Genomic DNA, 12,862 nt, shown 5'->3' with positions numbered 1-12,862 from the left:
AAAGTGAATACTCCTCCTCCTGTTTTATTGTTAGAGAAAAAAGTTAAGACATGTCAGTTTGTATAATAAGATTACAGAAATATTGTTCATTTTTTTCATCACTTCTCTCATGTTAACCTGATCTGGCAAAAATGGTGGAAACGAAGAAAAGACCTCGACCTCTTCTTTGCGTTGGATCGCGCAAAATACACTTCAATTGTCAGTTGACTTAAATTTTCTTCGCACGAGCCGCTTTGGTTGTCCAAGAAAGGGGAAATATTCCCAAGAAGACTATTGTGTTAGTCGTGAATATTGAGTAACAGGTGCATTAGGCATTGCCAGTCTCGTGTTGTTAATTATCATTCGACAACTATTGTAAAAGCTTCTTTCGGCGACAGTGGCCTTGAGAGTTGTGAAATTTATTTTAAAAATATGTTTTGTTCCAATGACCTGATTCAATAAATAAATTGTGAAGTCGAATAGTGGGCTAATTAATAATCTAATTTTTGTTGATTGATAAAAACATTCTGTAAATTCCATTTTTTCATTTTAATCTTGTTATATTTTTAACATAAAATCTTTTATAAACGAAAGAAAACAGTAATTTATATACAAATTAAAAATGTTTAAATTTATTTATTGTTAACAAAAAAATTTTTTTCTTTTATGAAGGATGACTTTTTAAGAAAAAACTTAAACTTTCAACTAAATACTTTAACTTTCAAAACAAAAATATGAAATTTTGAAAATAATAGTACAATTTCCAACATAAATAAATTAATTTCCAATAGAAAAGTGTCATGGTTTATATTAATCCAAAAAGATGAAATTTGAACAAATAAAAAGCAAGATTTTGAAACCCAAAAGACGAGTTTGATTTTCAACGAAAGACATAAGCATCAAACAAATACATTTAAAGCAATGCAATTTATTTTAAAAAGTAAAAGTTAACTTAACAAAGTAGTTGAATTATTAATTATAAAAGATTAGTTTTTAACAAAATAGTTGCATTTTTATCTGGAAAAGATGAAATTTCTCTTAAAACACATGAATTTTTCTCAAACAAACAAAAATAGATTAAAAAAATAACAGCTGAATTTTCATCAAAAACAATTCCAGTTGACTTTTCAAATTCAAAATATGCATTTTTTAACAAAAAATATGTTTCTACGAAAAACATTCAATTTTTAATAGAAGAAGATGAATTTTTAACCAAAAAATAAGCTCTTACGCGCGCTACGCGCGCGACCCACTAATTTACTTGTAATTATTCTATTTGGAAATTAGATTCAAGAAAATACCACGATAATCATTTTTACTTTAATAACTTCTTTTTATACACGACTTCGCATGGGTACCATATACGACGATAGGCCGGGTTGTGTACTCGAATTTTGAAAACCCGACTAAATTCGGGAGGTGGTTTTCTACAGATTTCCTCTCATCTGACCAAATGTTTAGGCAAATGCGAATACTTCGAGCAAACTCGTATGTAGCTGCATTGCAACTAATCAGTAGTAAAAAAACTGACCCTATTCGTTGAAAAATAGCGAAATTCTAAACTTTTTATGAAACTTCTTTCAATAATTAATAATCAATAATTCTGGTAAATTAAAAAAATAACTTACAAAAGAGTTATCATAAAGACAATCTTAGTTAACTTCGTAAATCAATTTGAATAATACCCTAACTCTCAATATTTTTATGAAAATTGTTTGAATGATTGATAATTATTATAAATTTAAAAAGTAACGTGGAAAATGATCATCGAAAGACATTCTAAGTTCATTCCGTTAACAAATTATGCCTCTTCCTTGAAAAATAGCCAAGCTATAAATGTGTTGATAAACATTTTTTAAATAATTAATAGTTGTAGATTTTTAAAGCATCGGAGGCAAAAAATCATCGGGGAGTTCGAAAAGGATAAACGTCAAACCCTTAATTTTCTAATTTTAATTGTTTAAATAACTAATATATTTTGTAAATTCGCAAAGCAATATAGAAAAGAGTCATCGGATTGACATTCTTAGTTGACTTCGAAAACAAATTAATTCGTAGAATAAAGGCCAAACTTTTAATTTTTAAATTAAAGCTGTTTAAATAATCAATAGTTTTTGTAAATTTGCAAAGCAATATAGAAAAGAGTCATCCAAAAGACATTCTTAGTTGACTCCGTAAACAAATTTACTTTCAGAACTCGTAGAAAAAAGTAACCTTTAGTTTTTTGATCAAATATATTTAAATAATTATTAGTTCTTATAAATTTGCAATCGGATAGACATTCTTAGTTGACTTCGAAAAGAAATTGTTTCATAGGATTAAGGTCAAACTCTTAATTTTTTCATTAAAATTGTTTAAGTAATGAATAGTTCTTGTAAATTTGAAAATCAATGTAGAAAAGAGTCATCGGATTGACATTCTTAATTAACTCCGTAAACAAATTTACTTGTAGAAAAAAGGCCAAACTTTAAATTTTTAAATTAAAATTGTTTACATAATTAATAGTTTTTTGTAAATTTGCAAAGCAATATAGAAAATAATCATGCGATAGACATTCTAAGTCGACTCTATAGAAGAAGGACCAAACTTTTAATTTTTTCATTAAAATTGTTTAAATAATGAATAGCTCTTCTAAATTTGCAAAGCAATATAGAAAAGATTCATACGATACACATTCGTAGTTGACTCTGTAAACAAATTTACTTGCAGAACTCGTAGAAAAAAGTAACTTTTAGTTTTTTGATCGAAATTGTTTAAATAATTATTAGTTCTTGTAAATTTGCAATCTGATAGACATTCTTAGTTGACATCGAAAACAAATTTATTGGTAGGATAAAGGCCAAACTTTTAATTTTTTCATTAAAATTGTTAAAATAATTAATAGTCCTTCTAAACTTGCAAAGTAGTTTGTTTGTTTGATTGCGTAGAAAGAAATTGACTTCCAGTTTTTTGATCGAAATTGTTTAAATAATGATGAGTTCTTGTAAATTTGCAAAGCAACATCGAAAAGAGTGTGTTGAATCCGTGAACAAATTCACTCGCAGAAGAAAGTCAAACTCTTAATTTTCAAATTAAAATTGTTTAACTAATTAATAGTTCTTGTAAATTTACAACGCAACATAATTAATTAAACTTATTCTTTAAAGAAGATTCATTTATGAAAATTGTACAAATAATTACAATGTTTGAAGATTAAATAAATGCTAAAAGCCATAAATAAGTTTCACTCGAATTCGGCACGAACATTTCCAATTCTTCACCAAATAGTTGAATTTTTATCAAAAAAAAATGAAATTTCTCTTAAAACACATTAATTTGTATAAAAAATTTTTTTTTGAAAAAGAATAGTTGAATTTTTTTCCAAAAGAAATTTCAGTTGACTTTTGAAGAACAAAATATAAATTTTGTAAAGCAAAATAACTTTGTACGAAAAAAATGGAATATTCTATCTATTAAGACAAATTTTTTTCGACAAAAAATGGTACATTTTTAACAAAATAGTTGAATTAAATACCAAATAATTGCATTTATATCCAAGAAAGATAAATTTTGTTTAAGCAGAGGAATTATCAATGAAAAGCGATCAATTGTTTTTTGTTTTTTTTTTAAGTTGAACGTTCATCCAGAAAAGGAGATTTCAGTTCACTAGCGCACAGCAAAATAATAATGGTACAAATAAGTTAATTATCTGCTAAGCGGTCAAATTTTTAACAAAAAAAAATATGACTTTTTAACAAGACTCTTACATTTTAAGCAGAGTTTAATTTTCGCCCCAAAAAATTTTTAATTGATTTTTGAACAAAAGAATAGGAATTTGAAACAAAAATAAAATTTTTTAAGGAAGAATTTAATTTTTAACAATACAGTTAAATTTTAATCAAAAAAGAAGATGCAACATCTCTACTAAAAAAGATGTAATCTTAAATCAAAAATATCAATTTTGAGAAAAATAGTTTTTGTCCAAAAAATATTTATTTGACTCATCAGCAACAAAATATGAATTTACAACTCAAATTTAATGTCCTGTCAAAAATATCTAAATTATTAACTCAAAACGACGAATTTTTAACAAAAAATTTTTCGCTCGGAACCAAAAAGGATGTCTTTCTAATAAAATTTTTTAATTTTCAACTGAATAATAAAATTTGTGACTAGAATGATAATCTGAGAAGAAAGGTTTTGCAATTTTGCAAAAATTACGTACATGAGTGAAGGACCCCCTTCCCTTCCGTAACAAATCGTAACAAATCGTAACAAAATGTCTCGACCCCCCTCCTTTGAGCCATTACGTAATTTAAGTACCGTCCCTTAGTTCTAATAAAGATATTAAAGTTATTTTAATTTGCGGCTGTTATTTGAACTATCTATCATTATTTTCAATTTTTAGAAAGTATGCAATTGTTTCTTTTATGCAAATTTTAATTTCTTAAAAGTTTTTATTATTATTAAAAAACAGTTATAAGAAACTAGCCGGGTATTTTTTTTTGCTGGAATTGTTCTCGCCTTGCCTTCAGATGTCTTACACTGAAAGGGATATACCACTGGACAAAGCACAAATGATGGTCAGAGAAAAGGTTTGGCAGCATATTTTTAAAAAATGTGACAATTAACCCGGCAAAAATTCAACCTTGCTATGGTCTTTAACTTTTTTCCAACATGAAAAAACTCTCTTATAATATATTTGTTTTCACGAAAAATAACAATAAGACAATTTTTAGAAATCGCAAAAAATCACAGATCGGCTGCATAACTGATTCAAATCTAAGTCATCTTATTATTTTAGTTATAGCTAAACATAATCTGGTTCTATATTTCAATATTGAAAAACAAACAATTTGTGACGTTTAGAAATTCTTCCAAAAGTATTTGGTTGGAAATATTATCTTTAGTTCTAACGGATATATTGAAGTTGTTTTAATTTTAGTTTGCTATTTCAACTATTTATAATTATTTTCCATTTTGAGAAACAGCGCACTTATTTTTTCCTTTGTACCAATTGCAATATTGTAGTTTTTTTTATTGAAAAATAGAAGAAGAAACCAGCGGGATACTTTTTTAGCTGGAATTGTTCTCGCCTTGCCCTCAGATGTCTTACACTTGAAGGGGTTTGTCACTAGACTAAGCACGAATATTGGTCAGATAAAAGGTTCGAAAGCATATGTTGAAGAAAGGTGAAAATCAACCCTAAAAAATAAACCCTGCTGTGCTCTTAAATTTTTTTCCAACATGAAAAACTCTTTCGTAATATATTAGTTTGCATGAAAAAAAATGACAAAATTTTCAGGAATTGCAAAAAATTACAGATAGATTGAATAACGGACTTAAATATAAGTCACCTGATCATCTTAATTATAGCTAAAGATAATATGGTTGTATATTTTTATTGACAAACAATTTGTAATATTTTGAAATTTTTTCCACAATATTTGGTTGAGAATATTATCTTTAGTTCTAACGGAGATATTGAAGTTATCTTAATTTGAGTTAACTATTTGAGCTATTTATAATTATTTTCCATTTTGAGAAACTATGTACTTTTTTTTACTAATTGCAATATTTGTAGAGAGTTTTTTTTAATTGAAAAACAGAAGAATAAACCAGCGGGGTACTTTTTTTCTGGAATTGTTCTCGCCTTCCCTTCAGATATGTTAAACCTAAAGGGTTATGTCCCTGAGCAAAGAACGAATGATGGTCAGAGAAAAGGTTCGGAAGTACATTTTGAGAAAAGGCGAGATGGAACCAAGAAAAAAAGGAACTCCACTAGTTTCTCACGATATTTTCCAACAAAAGAAAAAATCCCTTTAAATATAATCATTTACACGAAAAAAAAGACAATGACACACTTTCTAAATATTGAAGGAATTATGGATGATCTACATAACTGCCTCAAATCCTCAATCCCAATAGCAATTGATTGAGAATATTATCATTAGTTCTAACGAATATATGGAAGTAACTTTAATTTAAAGCTGTTATTTGAACTATTCATATTTGCAATTTTCAGAAAGTTTTTACTTGTTTTCTTCTTCATGGAAATTTCAATATTTGTAGAAAGTTTTTTGCATTAGAAAACTAATATAAGAAACCAGATGGTTACTTTTTTCTGGAATTGTTCGCGCCTCCCCTTCAGATGTATTAAACTCAAAGGGGTATTTCACTGGACAAAGCACGAATAATGGTCAGAGAAAAGGTTCGGAAGCATACTTTAAGAATACTTGAGAATTAACCAAGCCAAAGAAGAAACCTTGCTATGTTCCTAAGCTTGTTTACAACATAAAAAATGTCTTATAATATACATTAGTTTGCCAAAAAAAAAAAAAAAAAAAACAATTACTTATTATAAGGAATTGCCAAAAATTACAGGTAGTCTAAATAACTATCTTAAATCTAAATCAATTATCTTAATTAGAACTAAAGACAATATTCTTGTATATTTATATCAAAAACTAAAGAATTTGTAATATTTAAAGAAATTTCCAATTATAATTGACAGTGGTTTCCTAAATTTTTTTTAAAAGTTTTTTCTCTAATTCACAATGTACGGGAAAATGTCTAAAGCAAAAGTTATTCTCCTTGAAGAGACCTTCAAAAAATTCTTCCATTTATCTATATTTTTTACCGCTTTTTAAATATTTCTAAAAATACCACAACTAGTTTCAATTTTTAATTTCCGAATATCGCACTCTTCAATTTGAAATAGTCTGATTTTAGGAATTTATTATTTAAAACTGCTCGGTTTTAAAGGCTTACATCTTTAAAGTTTTTAAAAGCTAGATTGTAAAAATTTACCCATTTTCAAAAAATACTTAAAAAGTGATTTCATTAGAATTTCTTCGATAATTAATTATTCAAATTTCAGAATTTTTAAGTTTTGATTCGATAGCTTACAACTGAAATATATAATCATATATTATTAAATCAAAAACAATATTGGATTTTTTTAATTGAGTTTTTCAAAAATAAGTCTAATTAGATCCAAATAAAAGAAAGTTTTATAATAAGGATAAGCAAATTTTAACAATCGAACTTGAAAACGAAAAGTTGTGTTTTTCACTCTAATTGCAGGCAATGGAATTTTAAAATTTTGATTTAAAAATTGAATATTGCGTAGAACAATTTCACCATTTTTTCTTAGAAGGCATGGCGTAAAATGTGATAAGAATAATGTTATCTTTATCTTTAACGGTAAACCTTTCGCTTCCCCAGTTTTAAATGCAGTGGAAACTTAGAACTAGTTTTTGAAGCGGATGACACTTGCGATGTAGATTAGGTAATCTCAAGTGATGCGTGAATAAATGCACCTTCTAGGAAGAAAAAAATACATTGCAAAAAAATATTTTAAGTAGAGTGTCTAGTGTCCTTGAAAATCCTTGAAAACCTGGAAAGGTTCTTAAATTTTCTCACGGTACTGGAATTTTTATTAACTTACAAAAAAAATAGGTCTTAAAACTTATGATTTTCTGAACGAAAAAGGAGACATTTTAAGAAAAAATTGTTCATTTTATCACTGTCAAAATGACGAAGCTGCATTTAAAATTATTTTAAATGTTTCTTATTTGTTCCTGGTTTTTTAAACTTTAAAAACAATTTCATCAACAAATTTCAAATCTAATTTTTTTTCAGTCAAGATTGTTCAATTTCTAAGCCAAAAGTTGAGTTTTTTATCAAACATTTTCTTTTATTAAAAATATAAATTCTCAACAAAAAAGTTAATTTTGCACCAAACAGATGTAGTTTTAACCAAAAAAAGATGAAATTTCTATCGGTAAGAACGTAATCTTAACTAAAAATTATCAATTTAAAAAAAGTGTAAAAGTCTTTCTAATCAGAAAAATAAATGTTTAACAAGGTGGTTCAACTTTTACCCAAGTAGTTTAATTTTTTATTTAAAACAAATTAATTTCTCGTCTAAAATAGACTAGTTACATTTTCAGTCAAAAAAATTATATTAAAAATAACACATGAGTTTTCAACAAAGAAGTTAAACTTCCAACCAACGAAATGAATTTGGAACAAAAATGATTAATCTTTAACTGGAATAGTTACATTTACAACAACAAAATTTTAAAAAGAAAATTAGAAACAAATTTTTAACAAAATAATAAATTTTCAATCAAACAGTTGAATTTTCAGAAATGAAATTTAATATTCAAATAAATAGTTAAATTTTTAACCAAATATTTAAATTTCTCATGTGAAGATTATTTTTGTTCAAAATTAATTTCGATAGTTGAAAATTTTACTTTTTTTTGTTAAAAACTCCTTTTTTGGTTGAAAAATTAGTTTTTCTTTCACTGCAAATGTAAATATTTTAAAAGTAGAACCAGTTTGTTAAGAATTTATTTTTTAGTTTGAAGATTCATCTCTTGTTTTAAAAAATTGGTCATTTTGTTGAAAACTTTAAAAAATTTAGAATCAATTTTCTGAGTGAAAATGTTATTTATCCATTTTTTTTAGATCAATCTTTTTAAGTTAAGAATATGTTTTTATTTGTAGAAAACTAATCCTTTTTTTCATTTTCTCTTTTTTTGATAAACTGCAACATTTTGGTTGAAAATTATCTTCTTTATTATGAATTCATATTTTTAGCCTAAAAATGTAACTGTTTTATAACAAATTCGTCTTTTCACTTGAAAATTCAACAATTTGGATTTTAGCCTAAAAATGTAACTGTTTTATAACAAATTCGTCTTTTCACTTGAAAATTCAACAATTTGGATTGAAGATTCATCATTATAATTAAAAAATCAACTCTTTAGTTTATAATTAAATTTTTTAAATTCACCTTCTAAATTGAAAATTGGTCTTTTTTTGTTAAAAGGTGATCTAATTTGTTACAAAATTAGTTCCTTAGTTGCAAATTCACTATTTTAGTTAAAAATTTATCTCTGCTTGAATATTAAAATACTTTGTTGAAATTTTTTAACTGAAAATTTACCTTATTTAATTGAATATTATACTATTTATTTGAAAACTTATGTATCTTGTTACTATTTTGTTAAAAGTTTGTTTCTATTTTTTTTCAATAATTTTTTGTTTGAAAATGTAACTATTCCAGTTAAAGATGAATTATTTTCGTTCCAAATGGATTTCGTTCGTTGGAAGTTCAACTTCTTTGTTGAAAACTCATGCTTGATTTTTAATATAATTTTTAAACTGAAAATGCAACTAGTCCATTTTAGGCGGAAAATTGGTTTTTTAAAATTAAAAATTCAACTACTTGGGTAAAAGTTGAGCCCCCTTGTTAAACATTAATTTTTTTATTAAAAAGACTTTAACATTTTTTTTTAATTTATTAACTTTTAGTTAAGATTACTTTCTTGTTGATAGAAAACTCATCTTGTTTGGTTAAAACTGCATCTGTTTGGTTCAAAATTAACTTTTTTGATGAAAATTTATATTTTTAATAAATGCGAAATGTTTTATAAAAAATTCGTCTTTTGGCTTGAAAATTGCACAATTTTGAGGAGAGTTTTTTTAAATTTTTTGCGGGAAAATATTAATTTGTTGAAAATTAGATTTTTTAACTGCACAGCTTCTGGGTTGAACGTTGAAATATTCTGTTAAAAATACGTCTTTTGTGGATGAAGATTAACTAATTATGTAAGCAATTTATTTTCTTGGTTGCAAATTCACTATTTTGGTTCAATTATTTGGTCAAACATTTTTTTGCTAAAAATGTATCCCATTCAATAGAAAATTTTTGTATTTGGTTGAAAGTTTTTTTCTATGCAGAATCTTAATCATTTCCGTATGTTTAAAATTAAGCTATTTGGTTGAAAATGTACTTTTTTGTTGAATTTTGTTGTTCTGTTTAAATATTCTCTATTTAATTTTTTTAAAATTTTAATATTTCGTGGAAACTGCAACTCTTTTAAAATATTTATATTTATTATTCGATCATTTGATTGAAAATTTATCTTCGGATGTCATAAATTTAACAATTTAGTTAAAAATTCAAATATTTTGTTTAAATTTTCATCATTTTATTTCATAATGAACTTAAATTATCTTAAAAGGCGATAAGTCATAAAATTAACGAATTAAAAAAAAATGAATTACATTTTTTAGTTTCACTAGACCTACAATTTATAATGTATTTCGTGAAAAGTATTTTATTTTACTGTAAAAGAGTTACCTGGAAAAACTAATTTTTTTTGCTTGGAAAACCTAGAAAAATCCGTGATTGTTTTTAACGCTGAACTCCCTCATTAAATATTGTCATAGAATATTTTACTAATTAATTTAACTTTTTTAGCTGGTGGCTCAACGAGTCTATGCAGATTTTCAAAATCAAGCCTGGCAGTTAATCAACAGGTTAGATGTAAGAAATATCAGGGACCAAATTGTCAGACGGCGTCTTAGATTTTTAGCAACCGTGGGACCAGCAGCCCTGCCATATGATCAGTTAGACAGGGTGAGCAAAAAAAATTATTGTTATATATAAATAAATATTTTTTATTCGAAATTACTGTGTAATGAGCCTACAAAATCAACAGAAAATTAAAAGTTAGGTAGCCCTTTTCCACTCCATCCAGCCAACGGCAGATAATTAGTTCCAAACGCCACCGCTTCAAAGTCAGATAACTTGTTCCAAAAATGGCCACTGAATAACGTAAAATGTATTCAATTTCAAATTTCGCGCCGAAATAAATTACTAATCACATTCCAAAAAATTGCCCTTAACATAAATGTGAAGTGAAAGAAGCAAAATAAGATTTACTACCCGAAATATCAAAGGTAAAAATGAGCTGGCCTTCGATAAATTTGACAAACAGAGAAATAAAAAAAAGCAGAAGAATTTCTGGGCGGGGTTCATTATCATTATCAAAAAACATTCACTTCAATGCATTTTATCGCACCATTTCGGTTGAGGGGCTCTATAGCCTTATGAGATACCAAATTTGAATTAAAATATCGTACATCACTCGTGGGGTTACACACGTCTTGACGTCCCTCATCCTACTTGTAATGTAATATACTATTATTAAAATTCGTAGGGTTGGTCGAAAATAGAAAAATATGGAATTTAAATAGAAAGTAATTTTTTTAATTTCATGCTTGCAAAGTTTAAAATACTTTTGTATTTAATAATTCATTTTTTATGTTCCTAGAGATCAAAAATCTTTCCACCTTTTTTTTTATCATTTCAATCAATATGAAATTAAAACACATAATTTTATTAGATACAAAATTCAACATTATGAGAATATAGTGTATTTCTAATTTTGATTACTGGATCTTATTGATTTTTTTCCAGTGTATTTATATGCTAAAAAGACCAATAATACTAAAAAAATATTTGAAGCTACAACTGATAAAAATAATGCATCTAAGTAGTCGACCCACCATACTAATTACATATATTGATCAATTTTGCATATTATATTTTGATTATTATTTTATTTTTTAATAATCTAGATTAAATTTTGTAGTCGGAAATTTTTTTAAAACTTTTTTATTTTTCCAGTACAACCGCGTTATCAACGACATGCTTGTTATTTACAACAGTGCATCGATATGTGCCTATAATGACCCATTTCGTTGTGGATTAAGGCTTTATCCAGGTAATATATAAAATTGTAATTTTTAAATCATTATTTTTAATGCCATTAACTGCAAAATGAACGGTGTCAAGAAAATCTAATTTATTTGAATGTTCTTGACTGATTTTCATTTGATTTTTTTATTTCTACATAAAAATTGTTTAAAACTGTTAATTAGTTATTGAAAATCCAGATAACAGCTTTGACTGGGATGCTGAAATTCGGAGAATGTCGTAACGCTGTAATTACTTAAAAATATTATTCAGTTATGAAATTCTAATTATTGTTAAAAAATTCAATATTATTATTGTTCATTTTCGAATTTTTCATTGAAAATTTTTAATATCAAATACTTTTCAATTTTTAAATATTTTCAACTCAAAGCTCTTTATTTTTGAAGAGTTACAATTGACAATTCTGGTATATTAAGCCCCAATGTGCATACATGGTAAAAATCACGGTAAAGTGCAACGTGGGTCTTCTGTACCCCAGCGTATTTAATCACGTATTGTTTAACCCCTATTGAGCATTTTTTTAGAATAAAATTATTCGATATAGTTTAAGGTATCCTTTATAAGGAAGATTTGATTTTATAGCCATTTATTTATTTTAATTTTGTTAAAAAAATCATTGAAAGAATGGGTTTTTTACTTAAAAATCCATAACAAACGCAATTTTAATTATTTTAACCTGAAAATTTATCACTATACTTCTGAAATTGTGTAATTTCATTTTAAAAATATTGTAAAATTAGTGGTTTCAAAAAAGATATTTAGTTGCACAATTAAATTGTCAATTTTATGATAAAATGATGAATCAGATTTTTTTTTGCTTTCAAATCGATTTATTATTATAAAAATTGAGGAAATTTGACGAATAATACTATAAAAATACATGAAATTGAAAAAAGATACATGTATAACTGTATTTTAAAAATTATATTTTATTCAACACATCCACAGTCTGCTCTCGCATGACGCGCTGCCGTAAGTTATAAGCCATATACAAAGAAAAATAGTATGAAATAATAAAAAAAATATATTTCACTTCATATAATATACTTGCGTCAGAAAGTAAATAAAAATCAATACATTTTTTTTTAAATGTGATCCAAAATTACTTTTTCACTCACTGAGTACACACTGGGTCACTTATACCCCGCGATTTTTTTACCCCCACTTTCAGAAGCTACTGCTAGTAGACTGACGCTTGATGCAGTATGTTAAACGACTTTATTTACAGTTAGTGTCTCCAACTGAAGCTAGATAGCGACACTTACTAAATTTTTTCGAATTAGGCATGGTTTACAAGAGTTTGAAAATTGCTTGGGGTATCAA

General features: G+C 26.1%; 1 protein-coding gene across 1 annotated transcript in view; it reads left to right on the top strand.

Moving 5' to 3' along the window:
- Positions 1-12,862, top strand: part of LOC117172038 (angiotensin-converting enzyme) — a 242,259-nt gene that overhangs the window by 44,215 nt on the left and 185,182 nt on the right. The window contains exons 3-4 of the mRNA XM_033359768.1: positions 10,238-10,396; positions 11,450-11,546. Of these exons, the coding sequence (XP_033215659.1) occupies positions 10,238-10,396; positions 11,450-11,546 (256 nt within the window). The remainder of the gene's footprint in view (positions 1-10,237; positions 10,397-11,449; positions 11,547-12,862) is intronic.

Source organism: Belonocnema kinseyi, chromosome 4, assembly GCF_010883055.1.
Source record: "Belonocnema kinseyi isolate 2016_QV_RU_SX_M_011 chromosome 4, B_treatae_v1, whole genome shotgun sequence".
NCBI classification, from domain to species: Eukaryota; Metazoa; Arthropoda; class Insecta; order Hymenoptera; family Cynipidae; genus Belonocnema; species Belonocnema kinseyi.
This window is presented reverse-complemented; position numbering and strand designations above follow the sequence as displayed.